The 21,880-nt window shown below is 43.9% G+C and overlaps 1 protein-coding gene across 1 annotated transcript; it reads right to left on the bottom strand.

Moving 5' to 3' along the window:
* Nucleotides 1-17,232: 17,232 nt before the first annotated feature.
* Nucleotides 17,233-18,408, bottom strand: LOC141627359 (F-box/kelch-repeat protein At3g06240-like). The gene has a single exon (XM_074440671.1). The coding sequence runs from the start codon at nt 18,406-18,408 to the stop codon at nt 17,233-17,235; it is 1,176 nt and encodes a 391-aa protein (XP_074296772.1).
* Nucleotides 18,409-21,880: the final 3,472 nt, after the last annotated feature.

Below are 21,880 nucleotides of genomic sequence, written 5' to 3'. Positions count from 1 at the left end.
TTAACTCAAAAATGGTTTTGGCTTTATTCTCACTACTATTAAATTGTTCTCTTGTTTGTTTTGCACGCATACAAACATCGCAAACTTCATCGAAATGCTTATTATTGCTAACGAAAGGTAAAAGACTAACTACTCTTTTCGAGGGATGTCCCAGCCGTGAATGCCAAATGCGAGCATCATCAGTGAGCTTTCGTGCTGCCATAGCTCTCGGTCCACCAGTCCCTCGAATTAAATATAGCCGCCCTCTTTGATCACACTCCCCAATCGTCTTCATCGACACGCGGTCCTGTATAACACACATTGTATTAGTGAAATTCACAGTGCAATCAAGTTCGAAATTTAATTGATAAATAGATATTAAATTGCAATGAAATTCGGGGACAAAGAGCACATTCGTCAATCGCAGCTCGTCATTTACCACGGCAGAACCCTTTTTTGTTGCCTTTGAAAATTTACCATTAGGCAAAGTTATCGTACAAGGATCAATATCTTGTACGTCTTTCAATATTTCAAAACAACCCGTCATATGATGCGTAGCACCGGAATAAAGCAACCAAAAAAAATCATTGTCCGTCTTACCATTCATACGCGCGTTCGAACTGGACGCCTTGGTATGATTCACAAAGGCTTCCCATTTTTCTTTGGGTACAGTCACAAATTCTTCCTGGCCCTCGGAATTTCCATCATTGACGCGAGCATTATTAGCTCCTCTTCCACCTCTACCACCGCGACTACCTCCACGGGTCCTATCCCTCCATCCTTTCGGATATCCGATAATGTCAAAGCATCTGGCGCGGCGGGTATGACCATATTTATTGCATTTATCACAGTGTGGTCGAGTATCATCTCCTTCTCTGTCCCTTGCTTCCTCCGTACGTCCAACGGTCCCTGATGGTTGAATTTTTGCAGCAAAACCGACTGGGTCAGCTCTGGTTTCACCATCACGAGTCCCTGTCACTCGGCTTTTCGCCTTTCCACGGACTCCCTCTTCTTGTATCCAGGTAGAGTAAGCCCTATTGAGGGAGGGCAAAGGTTCCTGCAACAACAAATTTGACGAAACGGTGGAGTAATCAGCAGCGAGTCCCAGTAGGAAGTCGTGTAATTTACCTTGATCACGCTTCTTTTCAAGCTGTTTATTAATTCCACATTTACATCCGCCACAATCGCAAATTGGGTCTTTATCATACTTATCGAGTTCATCCCAAAATCGCTTAAGCTTTCCAAAATACTCGACAATTGACTCATTGTCTTCTTGTTTGCAGCCTGCAATAGATGCCTTGACACGGTGTAATTTCGGTCCGTTCCCAATGCTAAAACGCTGCTCTATGTCATCCCATAGCGTCTTAGCTTCTTCAACATACGTAATCGACGAACCTAGACCTGGTTCAATCGTGTTGAAAATCCAATTGACAATCATGACATTCACCATGTACCAATCCTCTAGATCGTCAGAATCATCGGCCGGCTTCTTGATGGTACCATCAATGAAACCCGTCTTCTTCTTTGAACGAAGCGCACCGCGCATCTTCACAGCCCACTCATCATAATTATCCCCTTTCAATTCTACCACAATTAACTTATCGCCGGATTTGTCGGCGGTTGAAAGGAAATAAGGACTCAGTTTCTTTGACATATCGTCGGATTCAAAATCGAAATCCGCGTGTGTATCGTCAGACTCGAGGTTAGAATCTGCGTGTGTTTCTTGATCACCACCGGTGTCCGAATGAGATGACTTATCACTCATACGATGCTAGTAACCCTAGCTCTGATTACCATGAAAAGAGACAGACGAATTGGGAGAAAGTTTTGTGTATGTATTGATGATCTTAACAACCGAATACAACGATGAATAAATACACGTAAAACCCTACATGACATGAAAAACCCTATGTGACATCGGCCCATATACACGTGGCCCATATATACGAAAATACAAACACGATAATATATCGTAACAGCTTTCTAGTAGGGATTTAATTATATTTATATGATAAGAGCTTTCTTACCCAATCATAAAGTTGGACCAAAATAATAATAATAATAATAATAATAAATAAAATAATAATAATAATAATAATAATAATAGGGGATGTAATGTTGAGATAAAAGAGAAGTTATCATCATAAATTTGCTTGATAAACAACAATATAATTAACGCCTTAAAAAACTAAGGACTCATAAACAAATCTAATGGCAACTAGTTTACTTTTACCACATAACATTTTAAGCTACAAAATTTTTGAACTAGTAATGTATTTCAATAGTTTAGCTTAATCTTTAGCTTGATTAGATCCACGTTTTAATCTACTAACTTTCTAAAATGAAATTATGGAAAAATCCGTCTTACACTATGAGACGACTTTGTAGATGTCAACAAAAATAGTTGGTCAAGTCATGAGATGTGGTTCTCATGACCTGGGTTCAAATTTATCTAATCAATATCGGGCTGGGGATCATGAGGTTGTATCTAGTGTCGAGTGGCAAACAGGTTGACCCGATTCCGTTTCAAGTTCCTAAATTTCCGGTTTCTCTCGGATCCGATTTCGAATAGAGTCAAGTTTGCCAACTCTATCTAATTCTGTATTCAATGAATCAATTCCAAAAGTTGACCCTTCACAACCTACTCAATTTCCCAATAGTTAGTCACAATGGCGCTCAGCGGACCAATGATTTATTGATTTATAGTTAGACGAGGCGAAAAATTTCTTCGCGACAAACAATTAATGATATATTGTAAACTCGAAAAAAATTTGAAATTTACATAAAAACTTTCAAATTTTGAACGTGGGACTTTTTAATGAAAATGATGAGGTTGAAATTGAATAGAGATAGATGATTAAAAATGGAATGAGCAAGGATACTGGTATTAATTAAAATTGAGCATGAGAAGGGAAGGTGAGAGGTGGGTAAGCGTATAACAATTAAAAAAAGTGCTAAAAGTAGGGTTTAATGAAGGAGACTAATCTAAAAATTCTCCCTTTTCTCTTTCATTCAAAATTAATCAAATTACTCCATTATGAATCTTATTCTCAAATTGAATTATTGATCAAGTAACTTTATTAGTTATGCAACAATTTTTTATATGAAATTAGGTAAATGTAAATTAAATTAGAGCTGATCAAATTAGGGTTTATGAAAATCATGTAAAATTCACCCATAATTTAAATTACTATAGAAATTGGGCTTCCAGGAAACTTCATTTGCTACAAATCTCTGACAGAAGAAACAACTGCTTTGTGACGGACTAAAAAAGCAAATGAACAAACAAATTTGTAAAGAACAAGATGCGTAGATACCCTTTGACAATATCCAATCAAACACAATACTGGGTAGGTAAACACACAAATTGGAATGCTTGTTAGGATAAAATTGCAAACTAAATTGAGAAAAATGTAACGCAGTTCGTGGAGTATTTGATTGCTTTCATTGGATAATTTGTCGTCTAAAATAGCAATATGGGCTGGTGGTGGAAGGGGGCGGGTCTGGTGTCGGCCGCACAGGAGGGTGCCCAGGGTAGGGGTGGTCGTTGGGTGGTGCCGGCAAGAAATTGGATTGTGAAGAAAATTGAAAAATAGTGTTAAATGGGAGGGTTAAAGTGGGAAATTAAGTACATGATTGAGTAAATCATGTACATGAAAGAGCAACACCCTTTTTATTTAAGACTGTATATATTTGTTTTAAGTATAAGATTCAGTAGTTATTAATGGAAAATTATAGTGAAAAGTAACATATTTGTCTTTTATACACAGGAGAATGATAATTGACCTATTTTAATTTTAAGACGGATACATCCATATTAAGGGAGAATAATTGATGGACTATTGTGATAAGATTTGTAAAACGAGTCGGGTTATACATGCTGGATCAAAATACAAATTTGATGAGGGTTAGAATACAGACCAACAAAAAATTTAACATCTTTTATATTGCTAAGCTTTAAGCCGAATAAACATATTTTTTAAAAATCAGATCATACTATAGAAATATAAATAATATTCATCACTTATCGTATTTATATTAAAGCATTTATAGAAATAATTTTTTATAGTTAAATGATAAAAAAAGTTATATAATCATATAAATAAGACAAATTTTTATGTTTTTCTTTTATACAAGAAGGCCCTGTTCTTTTGGACTTAAATTCGGTTCTAGTCAGTTCAGTTCAGTTCAGTTCAGCTCCATTCAGTTCAGTTCAGCTCAATTCAGTTCAGTTCAGTTCAGTTCAGTTCAGTTCAGATCAGTTCAGTTCAAATCAGTTCAGTTCATATTAGTTTATTTCAACATTACTATTATTATTCTTATTGATATTCTTATTATTATTTTTATATTAATGTATTTACTATTATTATTATTATTATTATTATTATTATTATTATTATTATTATATTATTATTTTTATATTTATTATATTACTATTATATTTATTAATAATTAATTCGTATTGTTTATGTTCCGGGTGTAATTCCAGAGCAGATATTTGTCACCACTCGTAGCTTGTAGAATGATGTCCTTGCTTGAATCCTCCTCTCGGTCTCCTGAAACGATGAACAAACTGAGGGCTCGGCTTTGAACCGAGCGAACTCACTCCGACGCTCAAGTCAGTAAACTTAGGAGATAAGTTGTTGTTACTTGGCTAAATGTATATCTTGTAGAGAGATAAGGAAGATATTACCAGGTGAATAGTGATTCTTAGGTTAAATTGTGGATCCTTTCCTCAATGAGGGTTGAGGAGTATTTATAGACTTTCACCTTTTGTCACGTAGTGGCCAAGTGGCTAGCAGGCGGAAAGACCGTTCTACCCTCGGCCGATGGACCTAAGGCAGGCCGACCGAGGGGTCTTGGATATGAGTACGCGGATATGTGCCCCGGCTGGCGAGTTGCCTGGCCGAGACCCAAGTGACAGGCCGATGGACTGCATCGGCTAGGCTGTCCAAGTGTGTTGACTTGCTGTGGATATCTTTGACCTTGCTCAATATGTTGACTTGGTCAGCGGTGCGGAATATGCCCCATCAATTTGCCCCCAGCGTAGTCTATGCCGTGGTATGGGCTCCGATGTATGTTGAGCGTATATTCTACGCAAGTAATTTGCAAAATTTTTCTGCATCGGCTTCTTCTACTGCGTCGGCTTCTTCTACTGCGTCGGCTTCTTCTACTGCGTCGGCTTCTTCTACCTCGGCCTGGTTCTGCTTAGGCCGTACCATATCCCCCCTCCACATGGATGTGTAAAGGGCATCCGATGTGGAAAAGAAAGTGACGCTGGCCGAGACCAGGGTTGAGAGTGCCGGTTGTTTTTGATTGCCCCCGGCCGGTGCGACTTAGCATGGTTAATCATGTGGCCGGCGGAGAACAGATGCTTCGGAGTTTGTTGAAGGAGAGGAAAAGGCAAGGAGATATGAATGGGCGTGTTGAAGACGCTTGGTCACTGTTGCATTGATTGACGTTCAACTGTTACAACGATTGACATTCCGTGGTTGCATGTCTGACACGTGTCTGTCCGCTGATTGGCTGACGCTTCATGGGCTATGCCCTGATTGGTCCTTCTTCATGGGCTTTCCCCTATAAATAGGGCAGTTATTCCGTGAAATTGGCCACCAATTTCATTCTCTCCAAAATTTTCTTCTCTCTAAACTTTCAAGGGCTTCTTTCTCTTCAAATCTTCAGAATCGTTACGTCGGCTAGTGCTTTTCTTCAAGGTAAACAAACAATTTTTCTTAACTCTTATTTTGTTAATTATTGCTACCATGTCTTCTGCTGACGCCGGACCCAGTAGCCCTGCGCCGGGGGGTTCCCCGTTGCGTCTTGATGAAGAGGGGGTACTAGACGCCATCCCGTTAAGGTCTGGGGGTCCTAAGTCTCCTTCTCCCGAAGTTAATCCACAAATTTTGGAGGAATGGGAGGATGAGGATGATGATGCTGACGATGACGGTGATGAGAGGACTCCTACTGATGGGGAGAGGCCGCATCTCCCGGATCACGGCGAGGCCTGTTCGACTAGTATTGACCGTGTCTGGTTTGATAAATTCGTCCGTTGTTCCGGCCAACCTCTTTTCGAGGGCCATTTCTCCTTCGGTGAGGGGTACAAAATTGTTATCCCCGAGGAGGTTCAGGCGGTATGTTGCCCTCCCCCGGGTCATATCGGCGTATATATCAGGCACCTGGAGTATGGGCTCCGGTTTCCTTTGAATGAATACGTCGTGGACATCATCAAAGCTATGAACGTCGCTGTGGCCCAACTGCATCTTTTGGCCATTAGGACGATAGTCGGCTTTGTGTGGCTCTGCCTCTTTAGGGGGGAGACCCCAACAGTTAATTTATTCCGCCGACTTCATCATCTTCGGCCGTCAATCTCCGGTAAAGTGGGGTGGTACAGCGTGCAGACGGAGCCAGGCTACGTCTCCGTGTCCAAACTTACTTCTTGCAAGGACTGGCAACGGCGATGGGTGTATGTCCAAGTGCCGGAGGACTACCCATTGCCTCGGTCTTTCCAGAGCCTTGTTTACTTGCGGTGTGAGAACCGGGGAGAGTATGAGAAATGTATCTCCCGGGGTAAGGTTAATATGGACGCTTCGATGGTCCTCTCTTCGCGGATGAGAAGCGGGCGTCTGCTGTTTGATCTTGAGAAGGGATGGCTGCCCCGACTCAGATTATTCTTGAGGATGAGTTGCTTTGCGCGTCGGCCTCATACCGGCCCTCAATCAGGGTGAGTGGGGTCGGTGTGAGGCCCATCTTTGCCTGTTATGTTCCTGTTTTAGAGCTTTGTTTTACTTCTTTTATGTAACTTTTGTTTGATTTCTTGCAGACCGGTTTGGCCAGGATCTGTCTGAGAGGACCTTGAAGAGGTTAGAGCTTGATAAGGACGGGAAGGTCGTTCAGCGGCATCCTACGGCTGACGCGCGTGACCGTAGACTGGCTCCTAACGAACTCATGGACAAGCAGCTGAAGGCACTGGATCCGGCGGCGGCCCAAGCACGGGTTCTCGGAGGCGTGCCGAAAAGAACAAAGAAGGCAGCGTCCAGGTTGGCGACGGCGTCTGTGCCAACTCCCTCTTCGACCCCAGCGGTTCAGAAGGAGCATGTGTAGGTCGTTGATATCTCTGGGGAGGTGGTGACCGTTGCGAGGGGCCATCCTCCTCCAAATAAGAGAAAGGAGCCACCGTCTGCTTCCACCGTTGCCGAGGAGAAGAATGACTCAGCCGGCCCTCCATTCAAGAGGGTCCAGACTGGTACGGATCTAACTTGCGGTTCAGACTTAGCTGGTTCGTTGGACATTCCCGATGACAGACTCTCTGATGTGTCAATGCATGTTGACATGGATGCTCTGTGTAAATTTTTTGTAGATCCGCCGTCGGCGATCGCCGTTCTCACCGAGCGGCGATTCTGAGCGACGACGAGAAGGCGGGCGATAGGAGTGCCACCGCTGACTCCTTGCTTCAGAAGATTCCCCCCACCGAGCTTGTGGCAGAGGGTGCGAAAATATGCAAGAGGCTGGCGAAGTGGACTCAACTAGCCGGCTCCCACATTATGGAGCAAGAAAAGGCCATGGCCCAAACTGGGCCTTTGATCGAACGGCTCAAGCTTGATCTCTCCGCTGCAAAGGGGGAAGCCGGGAAGGCTAAGCTGGACCTCCTTGCTTCCCGAAATCGTGAGAAGGAAGTTGAGAAGCGGCTATTGGCCGAGAGGGCCAAAGTTGAGGCTGCTGATGCCACCTCCGCCAAGTTAATGGAGGAGCGGGACAGGTATAAGGGCGCTCATGACGCCGTGGTTGCCAAAAGGGAAGAGTGGAAGGATATGTTCCATGCCCAGTCGGAGGCGCACAAGGACACAAGGGCTATCCTTGCTCAAAAGGAGAAGGATATTGAAATGCTTCAAAATGAGCTTATCCCTAAAATGTGCGCCCAGTTCCGGGATCAGGCCGAGGAGGCGACCAGGGAGGCAATTAAGAAGCTCTTCCTCGAAGGCTCCTTCCCGTGGGACAAATTTGAGCAGCTTCTGGATGAGATGGCCGAAGCTGCGGAAACAGCGGCTGCAGAGAAGGCGGAGGCGGCGAAGGCGGCTCAGATTGCTGAGGCCAAGGCGGCCTATGATGCAAAGGTGAAGGAGGCCCAAGAGGAGGCTGGGAGGCTAAAGGCACTTGAAAATGTCGAGCCTTCTCCTGAGCCGGCCACCGAAGATGCTGCTGCTACCGATGGAGGGCAGCAACAGGCATAGGGAGACGGGCGGTCGTCTCCAGACTCACCCGGCGTCTCGGATAGCTTTAGCTGTTCGGGGGCTAACTATTGAGCCTTTCCTCCCTGCCATCTTTTGGCGCTTCAAATGATATGCTTGTAATCTTTTGCTTTTCTTTTCCTTGTTTTGTTGTAAAACTCTTGGTAGGTTGTGTTTAGGCTTATCCCTATGGGGACGGCCGTCGTCTGTATTCTCCTTGTAATCATTTTCAATAAAGTTTGTCTCGTTGGCCCTCGGCTTGGCCGGGGCTTTGATCACAATCCTTCACTTGTCTTCTTGCGTTATTTAATTGAGTGCCTTCGTTTTTACCGTCGGCATGGCCGAGGCAGTTAGAATGCATATCTCAACTGTGTTTAACGTCTTTTTAAACATGTCGGCATGTTGGTCGCCTCCTCTTTCACTCTCGGTCTTGGCCGAGGCGTCCGATTTGCGCTTCCCAACCGCCGTTGTGGACATGTTAGCGTATCGACCGTTGTGTCTGGAGACATATTGATCGCTTCTTCTGCCAGGCCTTCGGTTGACCGAGGCGGCTAGAATTGCGTCTCAACTGTACTGAGTATACGTTTCTTCTAGCGTATCGGTCGTTGTGTCCCCGTCGCTCTCGGCTTTGGCCGAGGTAATCGGGGTTACGGCTCGATAGCGTTCGTATCTGTAGACATATTGACCGCTTCCTCTTCTAGCGTATCGGTCGTTGTGTCCCCGTCACTCCCGGTTTTGGCCGGGGCAATCGGGGTTACGGCTCGACAGCGTTACTTCTAGCGTATCGGTCGTTGTGTCCCCGTCACTCCCGGTTTTGGCGGGCAATCGAATTTACGGCTCGACAACGTTACTTCTAGCGTATCGGTCGTTGTGTCCCCGTCACTCCGGTTCGGCGGGGCAATCGGGGTTACGGCTCGACAGCGTTACTTCTAGCGTATCGGTCGTTGTGTCCCCGTCACTCCCGGTTTTGGCCGGGGCAATCGGGGTTACGGCTCGACAGCGTTACTTCTAGCGTATCGGTCGTTGTGTCCCAGTCACTCCCGGTTTTGGCCGGGGCAATCGGGGTTACGGCTCGACAGCGTTACTTCTCTCGGGGTGACTGCCTGGTGGCAACTATGGAGGGGACAAGCACTTTGATGGAAAACTCGGGTGATTCTTCATTTGTTATGATCATGCGTTGGGGTGTCCACAATGGGCTTGGACACCTCCGACGCTACACAAAGTACTTTCTTAGGTTGTCGGTGTTCCAATGGCTCATCAAAGGCACACCCTCCATGTCTGTCAGCCGGTATGTACCCGGCCTCATCTCTTCAACCACTTTGTAGGGACCCTCCCAGTTGGCCGTCAATTTGCCATGAATATTTCCTTTGTTGGTGGCGGCCGACTTTCTTAGGACTAGATCTCCTACTTTTAAGTCCCTTTTGTGGACTCTTCGGTTGTAGGCTCTTCTCATCCGGTTTTGGTATCTTTGCCAAGTTGAGGCGTCTTTGTATCTCGGCTTTCTTCGACCAGGTCTAGGGAGGCTTTCAGGCCTTCCTCATTTTCAGCTGGGTTAAAGGTAGCCGTTCTGAACGTTGGCACCGTTGCTTCAATTGGCAGGACTGCTTCGGACCCGTAGACTAAGTGGAAGGGAGTGTACCCCGTTGCCTCTTTCTCTGTGGTCCGAAGGGACCACAGGACGCCGGGTAGTTCATCGGCCCATCTTCCCTTAAGGTCTTCAACTGTCTTCTTCAAACCGTTGAGGATTGTTTTATTGGCTGCCTCCGCCGCCCGTTGCTGTGGGTGGCGGAGACGAGAGGAGTATGCAAACTTGATGCCAAGCTCTTCTAACCGAGTTCATTATCAGTCACTCCAAAACTCTTGGCGTGGTCAAATACCATGACTTGGGGCAATCCAAAACGAGTTATAACATTTTCCCAGATTACCTTTCGACGGGCCGTGGTCTGTGGTCTTCGCAGTCTGCTACGACTTCAACCCATTTGGTGAAGTAATCAACGGCGACGATTAAGAACTTTCTTCCTCCGGAGGCCGTCGGAAACGGCCCTAGCATATCCATCCCCCACTGTGCGAAAGGAAGGGGACTAAGCACCGGTTGTAGGTCCCGGGAAGGAGCGTGTATCACCGGGGCATGCATCTGACAGTTCGTGCACTTCTTGGTCTTTGCCCTGGAATCTTGAAGCATGGTGGGCCAGAAGTAGCCGGCTCGGAGAGCTTTGTGGGCTAGTGTTCTTGCCCCCATGTGGTGTCCACAGATGCCTTCGTGAATCTCTGTCAGTATCAGCTCTGCGTCGGTTGGACCGACACATTTCAAGAGTGGTCTTATTACGGACCTTCTGTACAGTTCCCCTTCGAACACCGAGTACCTGGCGGCGATCCTTTTTATCTTGGCCGAGAGATTGCGGTCCTCCGGCAACTCACTTGCAAGTTTGTATTTCATTATCGAAGTCATCCACGTCGTCTCGGCTTCCACGTCGCCCACCATGCCGACGGTCTCAGTGATGCTCTTCGCATTCCTGATATCTACCAGTACGGTTCGGCTGACGTTCTTGACGGTTGAGCTGGCAAGTTTTGAGAGAGCGTCGGCCCGGTTGTTCTCAGACCTGGGGACACATTGGATTTGGAAAGATTTCAATTTTGCTATGTCAGCTTTTACCCTTTCCAGGTATCTTACCATCCCGTCGTCCCGAGCCTCAAACTCTCCTCTGATTTGGTTAGTAACCAACAGTGAGTCTGTCTTCAACACAATGTGTTCTGCTCCGGCGGCTCTGGCTAGCTTGACTCCAGTTATCACCGCCTCGTATTCGGATTCGTTGTTCGAGGCCGAGAAGGTAAATTTCAAGGCGTACTCAAACTCGTCCCCGTTTGGGCTAATGATAAGGATGTCGGCTCCTGAGCTGTTTGCCGTGGAGGACCCGTCGGTGTATACTTCCCATACCCCGGGGTGCGATTCTTCTTGGTAAGTGCACTCGGCAAGGAAGTCTGCAAGTGCATGCCCCTTTATCGAGGGCCTCGGCTTGTACTGAATGCCGAAGCCAGAGAGTTCCACTGCCCATTTGATAAGCCTGCCGGATTGTTCGAATTTTTCCAAAGCTTTCTCCAATGGCTGGTCGGTTAGGACCGTCACGGGATGTGCGTCGAAGTAGGGTTTTAACTTCCTTGCGGCAACGACGACGGCGAAGGCTGCTTTTTCAATTAGTGGGTAATTTCTCTCGGCGGGCAACAGCGTATGGCTGACAAAGTAGATTGGGTGTTGCTGTTTGTCTTCTTCCCTGATGATCACGGCACTGACCGTGGCCGAGGTAACTGCTATGTATAGGTATAGCGTCTCCCCCAGTATCGGCCCTGGACAGTGTTGGGAGAGTCTGAACATGAGCTTTCAGTTGCTTGAAAGCTGTGCTCTGTTCCTCCCCCCAGCTGAAGTCTTTATTCCCCTTCAACACTTTGAAGAACGGGGTGCTCTTGTCGGCTGACCGAGAGATGAAACGGGCTAGAGCCGCCATCCTCCCGGTCAGCATCATAACCTCTTTTCGGTTCCTTGGCTCCGGCAGGTCTAGGATTGCTCGGACTTTGTCTGGATTGGCATCAATTCCCCTGGCGCTGACAAGTACGCCGAGGAACTTACCTGCCCGGACACCGAAGTTGCATTTCATTGGGTTGAGCTTCATCTTGTATTTCCTTAGTGAACAAAATGTCTCGTGTAAATCAGCCAAGTGCTCACTGTCAGACTTGCTTTTTACAATAGCATCGTCGACGTAAGCCTCAATGTTTCGCCCTTTTTGATTTTGGAACACTTTGTCCACCAGCCTCGTGTACGTTGCACCGGCGTTCTTCAAACCAAACGGCATCATTTTGTACATGTATGTGCCGTTGGCGGTGATGAATGCGCATTTAGGCATGTCTTCCTCGGCCATGAATACCTGGTGGTACCCCGAGAAGGCGTCCAGCAGGCTCAGCATGGTGTAGCCTGCCGTGGCGTCAATTAAACTATCTATTCGGGGCAAGGGATAACAATCCTTGGGGCACGCTTTATTAAGATTGGTAAAATCTACGCACATCCTCCATGCCCCCGATGACTTCCTCACCATCACAACATTAGCTAACCACTCAGGATAAGTACAAGGCATGATAAAGCCCGCCGCTAGTAATTTATCTACCTCGGCTTTGATGGCCTCATCTTTCTCGGCTGAGGAGTTCCTCATTCTTTGCTTGACAGGGCGAGCGGTGGGGAGTACGTTCAGCTTGTGAATAATTACCTCCCGGCTCACGCCTGGCATCTCGGCCGCTGAGTAGGCGAAGACGTCTTTGTTCTTCCTCAGCAGGTCTAGGAGAGCGGCCCTGAATCCTGGTTCCAGGTTGACGCCGATAGTTACGGTGCGCCCTTGGTCAACTTCCACCTCTTCAGTCTCGTCTCCTTCGACCATGCCGACGGAGTTATCCATGCGTTTCCCCCCTCGTTGCAAGGATGGGCTCTTCCCCTTCTCTGACTCCTTCGCCACTTTGAAGGATTGCATGTTGCACCCTCTGGCAGATACTTGGACATTGACTACCTCATCCCTCTCGTTCTTTGAGACGAGCTTATGCGCTTCCCCCCGGTCCGAGACATACATCAATGTCAGGGCCCGGATGGACATCACTGCGTCGGCCTCACTCAGAGTGACTCGGCCTATGAGGACGTTGTAAGCAGACGAACCGTCAATGACCACGAACTCAGACATAACGTTCTTGGCCGCACTTCCCTCGCCGATTATCACCCGTGACTGATTGACCCTGGGGTACAGGCCGGCCCCAGGAAAGCTGTACAACGGGTTGGTGCAAGGGCTCAAGTCTTCAACCTTCAGACCGAGGCTGAGAAAGCATTCTCTGTACATAATGTTTGTGTATGCGCCTGTGTCAATCAGGCACCTCTTCACCAAGTGGTTGGCTATGTCCAGGTGGACTGTAAGTGGGTCGCTGTGAGGAGCGATGACTCCCTCGTAGTCCTTCTTCCCAATGGTCATATCGGGGATGTTGGAAGCGGGGGTTGCTGTGTTGGGCACAAAGTTGATGGCCTGATATAGTTCATTCAGGTGCCGTTTGTGCCCATGAGCGAACCCACCGTTCTCGTTGCCCCCGATGACAACGTGGATTACTCCTATCCGTTCAAAGACGGATTTGTCATTCAACCCGCCGGCATCTGCTTTTTGGCCACCGGCAACATATTTGCCGAGGCTCCCCTTCCGGATCAGCTCTTCAATGACATTTTTCAGATGTCGGCAGTCGTTAGATAAGTGGCCGGTGTGGCCGTGGTACTCACAGTACTGGCTCGTGTCACCGTCACTTCTCGGCCTAGGGGGCCTTTCCCACTTCTAACCCTCGTTTTTGCTCAGGGCGAAGACCTCGGCGGCCGATACGACCAGGGGGGTGTGATCATTGTACCGCTTTCGGTAGTACGTTCCCGAACTCCCCCCGACGTCTGCCGAGTTCTGCTTCCTGGCAGACTTGTCAGACCGTAATCCATTATTGTCACGGCGTCTTTCATCCGGGTTGTCCTCCCGGTGGCTCTTCTTCTCTGAGTGCCCAGCCTCGCTGTGGTCTACCCAGGTCTTGTGATAGTCCTCTACCTTGATGGCTTGGTCGGCCATCTTCCTGGCGGCGTCTAAACCCAGGCCTCCGTACTTGATGAGCTCGTTTTTTAAGTCTCCCCTTGGGAGGCCTTTCATCAACGCGAAGGCCGCCAGTTCGGGATTAATCTCTCGAATCTGCTGAACCTTGCCGTCGAACCTCTTCACATAGCTTCGTAGAGACTCGCCCCCCTCCTGTTTGATAGTCAGGAGATCCGACGTCTCCACGGCCCTCCTCTTATTGCAAGAGTACTGGTCTAGAAAGGCGTCTCTTAGGTCGGCGTACCAGTATACCGAGCCGTCGGGAAGCCCCTTGTACCAACTTTGAGCCATCCCATGCAAAGTCGTTGGGAAGACTCGGCACCAAACTTCATCGGGTTGCTCCCACACCGACATGTACGACTCAAAGGTCTCGGCATGGTCGGTGGGGTCGCTATCCCCTTTGTATGTGAACGCCGGCAACTTCAGCTTAGTTGGCACGACGGTTTCAAGGACATAGGCACTGAGGGGCTGTCTGACCACGTGTCGAATGACACGCGGCGATCGGCTCCTCGCATTCCTAGTCCGGCTCCTCTCCTCGTAGCGGGAAGGGCTCCTTCTCCGACTCGGGCTTCTTCTCCGGCTCTGTTGAGTCGAACTCCTCTGGCTTCTTTGGGGAAGGCCTCGTTGGTGCCGCGGTGACGCTGTCCTCCCATGAGTGCGGGAAGGGCTCAGGTCTACCACTGGCACTCTGGGCTCCCCCGGCGTCTTGACTTTATCAGCTTCCTCCAAGGCTTCGTTCAAGTTTCTCAGAGTCACATTTTCAGCCCTGGTCTCCTGGACGGGTGCCCCCGCTCTTGTCGGTGTGACAGTGTGAGCCGGCGTAGTACTAATTAGGTCCAGGAGTAGTTTCAGTTTAGCTGCATCCACCACATGTCCCATGATGGTGACCTGGTCGGCGAGCAGCGGTGTATCTTGTTCCTTTGGCATCCCGTTCGTCGTATCGGTGATACGGCCGGTGGGGGACTGCCCGATTTCAGTGTTGTGGAAAGTGTCATCCTGGTAGAACTCATTTTCCACCAGCACCTTCTCTGGTTGTTTAGACATCCTCTTAGCTTTTTGGGTGGGTTTTTGTGTTGTTTTTTTTTGTTTGGGAATGAATGTGACTAGCTTCTAGTATCTGTTCCCACAGACGGCGCCAATTGTTCCGGGTGTAATTCCAGAGCAGATATTTGTCACCACTCGTACCTTGTAGAATGATGTCCTTGCTTGAATCCTCCTCTCGGTCTCCTGAAACGATGAACAAACTGAGGGCTCGGCTTTGAACCGAGCGAACTCACTCCGACGCTCAAGTCAGTAAACTTAGGAGATAAGTTGTTGTTACTTGGCTAAATGTATATCTTGTAGAGAGATAAGGAAGATATTACCAGGTGAATAGTGATTCTTAGGTTAAATTGTGGATCCTTTCCTCAATGAGGGTTGAGGAGTATTTATAGACTTTCACCTTTTGTCACGTAGTGGCCAAGTGGCTAGCAGGCGGAAAGACCGTTCTACCCTCGGCCGATGGACCTAAGGCAGGCCGACCGAGGGGTCTTGGATATGAGTACGCGGATATGTGCCCCGGCTGGCGAGTTGCCTGGCCGAGACCCAAGTGACAGGCCGATGGACTGCATCGGCTAGGCTGTCCAAGTGTGTTGACTTGCTGTGGATATCTTTGACCTTGCTCAATATGTTGACTTGGTTAGCGGTGCAGAATATGCCCCATCAGTTTATATTATTATATTTATATTTAATACATTTATTATTATTATTATTATTATTATTATTATATTTATTATTTTATTAATATATTTATTATTATTAATATTATTCATAACATATTTATTATTATTATTATTATTATTATTATATTTAATATTATTATATTAATAAGTTATTATTTAATATTTATTATTTTATTAATATACTTATTATTAATATTATTAATCATATATTTATTATTATTATTATTATATTTAATATTATTATGTTAATAAGTTATTATATTAGACCTGTTATTATTATTATTATATTATTATTATTTATTTTTTAGTTATTATTATTAATATATTATATTATTATTATTAATAATGTTATCATTTATACTACTAATATATTATTATTATTATTATTATTATTATTATTATTACTTTATTTATTATTATATTAATATTTTATTTTTTATATCTCTTAGTAGATTATTATTATTAGATTATATTAATATATTATTATTATTAATGAATAATATTATAATAATATTTATTATTATTATTGGTATTATTTTTATTATAATACAGAGTATTTATTATTATTATTATTAATAATATAATCTTTTTATTATTATTTGATTCGATTGATTCGATTGAATCGATTCGATTCGATTGATTGAATCGATTGATTGATTGATTCGGCTCCATTAAGTTGATTCGGCTCCATTAAGTTGATTCGATTGATTTGATTCAGATCGACAATTTTACCAAAAGAACAGTAGAAGTTTAACAAAATGGTACGTAAAAACAGGTCAAAATTTTCATTTTAAATGTGCACGGGTCAAATTCATTTTAAACTTTCAGAGGTCAAAATTTTAATTGTGCAATAGCATGGGTTCTTCAAACACGCACAAGTTTCACTAAATGGAAAACGTGTTTATCGCACGATTTGCATGGTCTGCAACTATTAAGACCATTGCACTTTTTGCTAATTTAAGTTATTTTAATTTTCATCCGAATAATTTTGCTTGATATATAAGTCAATTTTTTTTGTCCGAATAACAAGAAAAAGAAGAAGTTCAAATTTATCTGACAAGGACGTATCGTATTAGAACAACCACTCGGCCCGGACCAAAGACCAGACCGGACCGGACCACTGAATGAACAGCCCTAGTTGTCCTTTGGTTTTGGCACAAAGACCAAGGAAAGAAGAGAGGATCAATTACTAAATAACACGTAGATGAAATTGAGTGTGAATGACCAAATTGTTCATCAAATGCAATCCTAAAACAGAGAGGACGGAGGAAGTAATTAATAGTCAATCTTAAACATCGCTTATTGACCTGGTAATAGATCGGATCGGGTTTGGATTTGTGTCACATGTAAACGAGTTAGTTTCTTGTCGGGTTTGAGTCGTGGTATGGAGTATGGACTAATTAAAGAGTGTGAAAGTGAGGGAGAGAAATAGGAAGGGACTACATGTCTACATACATTAGAAATGCTATGTAAAAGCAACGAAAGTATACCTACAACGACGAAAAGCAGTGCAACGACTCGTTTCATATTCTCACAGTTCAATGAAAATAAGATATGAGGAATAGATTTCAACATGAGCGAATCTACAGGGTCGTTGATTTTCAATTTCAGAAGTTTCTAAGAATCGAAGCACAAATATTTGGTGCTCAAAATATACCTTTTGAGTTAAGCGACAATGAGACTTTGGACAATGAGATTGTAGTTGTTTTGGTCGAGCAATGCAAGACTCTCCGAAAAAGCGCTGAACTTGGTAGTTTCGCTTACACGTAGACCAAGTTCCGTAATTTTGTAAGTCTTAGGATCGTAGGACACCATCTGTCCAGTGCTTTCCTTAGCAAAAGCAATCAATTCCTTGTTCGGTCCCAAGTATTCTACTGGCCCGTTATGAGTATAGCCATAGTACATACAAACATTCAAGATTTTGCACCATGAACTCTCAACGTTGTAGTCCCGTTTCACCCAGATTTGACATTTAGCTGAAGTATTCCTATCGAACAACATGTAGTCGCAAAGAGAGACCGATAACATACCGTGGTACTCAAATATACCGAAATCATCTGAGCCACTACTATTTTCAATTTTTTCAGGCAGTTTCGTCCTTGCAAACCTTTCTTCCGCGACATTAAACAAAAGCAAGCATTCGCGATTAGAAGAACTCATTCCCACTTTCTCATTAACAATATGCCAATGAATAACACCATTACAGAAACAGCTTGAAAAGGAAACAATTGTGATTGGGTTATCAACTAAATATTTAGCGCAAATTGCCTTCCATGTTCGTTCCTGTACCGAGTAAACCTCTACAAATGGCGTGTTTTCATCCAAATGACTAATTTTAATCACCCGATAATCATTCGTATTACAATCATAGCCGAACCCCACCACCGAATATCTGCCTCTAAACGTGGACTTCGGAAGTTTAATGGATTTTTTTATTATGGGATTCCATATTAAAATATGGTCTTTCGGGCCAAAGTAATTTCTTTCAGAGACGCACACCAAACCATTGACGGACCCAACAAAAGAAATTCGAGGTAGAATCAAAGGGCAAGTTGAGGTGTGAAGTATATTACCTTGTTTCAACATATCTAAATCACGGAAGAGACTAATTTGCTCAAATTCTCTGGATTCTGAATTCTTAACAATCTCGTTGTACAGAATTACGGAATTGGCATCGTTTCGAGTGTAATGCTTAAGGTGTGCAGTCATAAAAGAAGGAGAAACAATGAGAGAATGCCATGATTTACATACACAACGATATTTGCCTAAGGTTTTTACAGGAAGATTCTTAAGGATTTCGAACCATATGTCTTGGGAGATATAAAGATTTACATCCGACATTTTACTTGTGTTTCCTACCGATGAACTTAATTTGATAGTCAAAAACAAAAGGAAAATATATGAGAAAGGCAAATTGTATGTTCGAAAAACCCTAAACGGCCGTATCACTTTATATGGGATTTAAAAAGATTTTGGGAAATTAATATATATTCCCTTGTAAATTATGGAAAAAACCGTCTTACACTATGAGACGACTTTGTAGATGTTAACAGAAATAGTTGGTCAAGTCATGAGATGTGGTTCTCATGACATGGGTTCAAATTTATCTAATCAATATCGGACAGGGGATCATGAGGTTGTATCGGGTGTGGAGTGGCAAACAGGTCGACCCGATTCCGTTTCAAGTTCCTAAATTTCCGGTTTCTGTCAGATACGATTTCGGATAGAGTCAAGTTTGCCAACTCTATCTTATTCCGTATTCAATGAATCAATTCCAAAAAATTGACCCTGCACAAGCTACTCAATTTCCCAATAGTTAGTCACAATGGCAGTCGGCGGACCAATGATTTATTGATTTATAGTTAGAGGTGGCGAAAAATTTCTTCGTGACAAACAATTAAATGATATAATGTAAACTCGAAAAAAAAATTTGAAATTTAAATAAAAACTTTCAAATTTTTCCTCAACCAACCGGACTCAGTGTCTTTTCTAGCCCCCGAAATCCGCCTTATATATAGTAGACTGGTGTTACTGATGAAGATTGATTGTCTCATCCAACTTTTAACTAGAAATTACGAATGTAATCCATATGTTATAGTAATAATATTAAGACTAGGAGTGTGTGGTATAGGAAACTCTAATGAGATTAGGAAACTACGGTCTTCGAGGCTTCTTTTTTGGGTGTAAATCAGGGTGTCCACCGCTGACAATAGTGTATAATTCCCTCGCCGCCATGCTCTCATGAAGAGGTAAACGGCTGTCCAAAGTGTTTGCTCCATTCTCATGGGTAGGGATCAAACCCCTGACCTCATGGTTAAGGGATGAGGTGAGCAAGTGAGCAACCGCCACATCAAACTCATTTGGTTTGAGGCTTCTCGTCATGGTTAAGAGCACCCACAATAGAGAGGATTGAGCCTCCTCTTAACCCTCTCTCTCCTCTAAGAGGACATCTTCTCTATTGTGGGAACTATATTGGGTGTCCTCTTGTATAGAGGAAGATGGGTGCTTCCTCTACTTTTAGAGGAAAGTAGAGGAAAGGAGACATAGGCCCTTGTGTCCACAAGCTAATGTTTATTTGCCATATCGATAATATTTTAATTGTTATGAATAAAAGAGAGTTGTGAGAGAATAGAGAGAGCAGAAAAGGTATTCAGCTTTATTCATATGAAGGGTATATATAGTAGGAGAGTATATATGTAATATGGTAATAGAATATCTCCTAAAGATACGGTAATATATGGACATCCATATAATATCTCTAGATATTTCGTAACACTCCCCCTTGGATGTCCATCATCGGAGAAAATGCCTCGTTAAAACCTCTACTAGAAAAACCCTATGGGACAAAAATCTAATAAAGGAAAAAGAGTACAATAATCTCCGTAATACGCACTAAGTGTTGCCTCATTAAAAACCTTGCCTGGAAAACCCAGTGGGACAAAACCATGGCTAAGGGAAAAAGAGTGCAACGCGTATTTACTCCCCCTCATTAAAACATCGCTTGACATCCTTGAGACGACATAGCCCAAGTTGATTGATTAGCTTCTCAAATGTCTTGCTCGGAAGTGCCTTGGTAAAAATGTCTGCGAGATTTTCACTAGAGCGGATTTGTTGAACACTAATGACACCATCTTTTTGAAGATCATGAGTAAAAAAGAATTTCGGCAAAATGTGCTTCGTTCTATCACCCTTGATGAATCCTGCCTTGAGTTGAGCGATGCATGCAGTATTATCTTCATGTAAAATAGCTGGTGATTTATCTCTTGGAGATAGATCGCATGATCCTTCAATATGATGAATAACTGATCTCAACCATACACATTCTCGACTAGCTTCATGAATTGCTAACAACTCGGCATGATTTGAAGAAGTGGCGGCTATAGTTTGCTTCACAGAGCGCCATGAGATAGGAGTATTACCACATGTAAACACATAGCCAGTTTGCGAACGACCATTATGTGGGTCGAAATATAACTCCGCATCTCGCAAAACCAACTAACTCTGTTTTGCATTTATTAGAATAATATAAACCCATATCAGACGTACCTTGAAGATAACGGAGTAAATGTTTGACTCCATTCCAATGCCTTTGAGTTGGAGAAGAGCTATATCTTGCTAAGAGATTTACTGAAAAAGATATGTCGGGTCGAGTATGACTAGCAAGATACATCAAAGCTCCAATTGCACTCAAATACGGTACTTCAGGACCAAGAACTTTCTCATTTGCTTCACGAGGTCGAAACGGGTCATTCTTCACATCAAGTGTTCTTACAACCATAGGAGTATTCAACGGATGTGCTTTATCCATTTTAAACTGTTTTAGCACTTTATCAATATAGGTCCCTTGATGTAACAAAATTCCATTGTCAAGATGTTCAATTTGCAGACCAAGACAAAATTTTGTTTTTCCTAAATCTTTCATCTCAAATTCCTTCTTCAAACATTCAACGGCTTTTGTAATTTCTTCAGAAGTTCCAACAATATTAAGATCATCAACATAAACAGCAATAATCACAAATCCGGGTTTTGACCTCTTTATGAATAGACACGGACAAATAGGGTCATTTTTATAACCTTCTTTTAACAAATATTCACTAAGACGGTTATACCACATACGCCCGGACTGTTTCAAACCATACAAAGATTTGTTTAGCTTGATTGAATATTGCTCTCTTGGACTTGATTTTAATGTGTCAGGAAGCTTAAAACCTTCAGGGAGTTTCATGTATATATCATTATCAAGTGAGCCATATAAATAAGCTGTAACAACGTCCATAAGACGTAAATCAAGTCCTTCCCTTATAGCCAGACTAATCAGATATCGAAAAGTAGTTGCATCCATTACAGGAGAATATGTCTCTTCATAATCAATACCAGGTCTTTGTGAAAAACCTTGTGCAACTAAACGAGCCTTATATCTGACTATCTCGCCTTTTTCATTTCTTTTTCGCACAAACACCCATTTGTAGCCTACTGGCTTTACTCCACTGGGTGTGCGAATAACTGGCCCAAACACTTCTCGTTTAGCCAGTGATTTTAATTCTGCTTCAATAGCATCTTTCCATTTAGGCCAATCAATTCTCGTACGTCTGACTGATCAACAGACTTTGGTTCATGATCCTCATTTTCATGCATGATATCAAGCGCTACATTAAATGCAAAAACATCATCATCGACGTCGATTTTGTTTCGGTTCCATGTTTTTCTAGACATGACATAATTTATCGAGATCTCTTCACAATTTTTATTTTCAGGTACCTGAATCTCTTCTAGATTAATATTATCAGTCATGTCTCCAAGCTTTTCAAGGGGC

Source organism: Silene latifolia, chromosome 2 (genome assembly GCF_048544455.1).
Source record: "Silene latifolia isolate original U9 population chromosome 2, ASM4854445v1, whole genome shotgun sequence".
NCBI lineage: Eukaryota > Viridiplantae > Streptophyta > Magnoliopsida > Caryophyllales > Caryophyllaceae > Silene > Silene latifolia.
Note: the sequence above shows the minus strand (reverse complement) of the source record. Positions and strands in the feature narration are given on the sequence as shown.

Bases quoted from the DNA above. Each gene is read 5' to 3' on its own strand.
- LOC141627359 (XM_074440671.1), bottom strand. From the start codon at position 18,408: ATGTCGGATGTAAATCTTTATATCTCCCAAGACATATGGTTCGAAATC.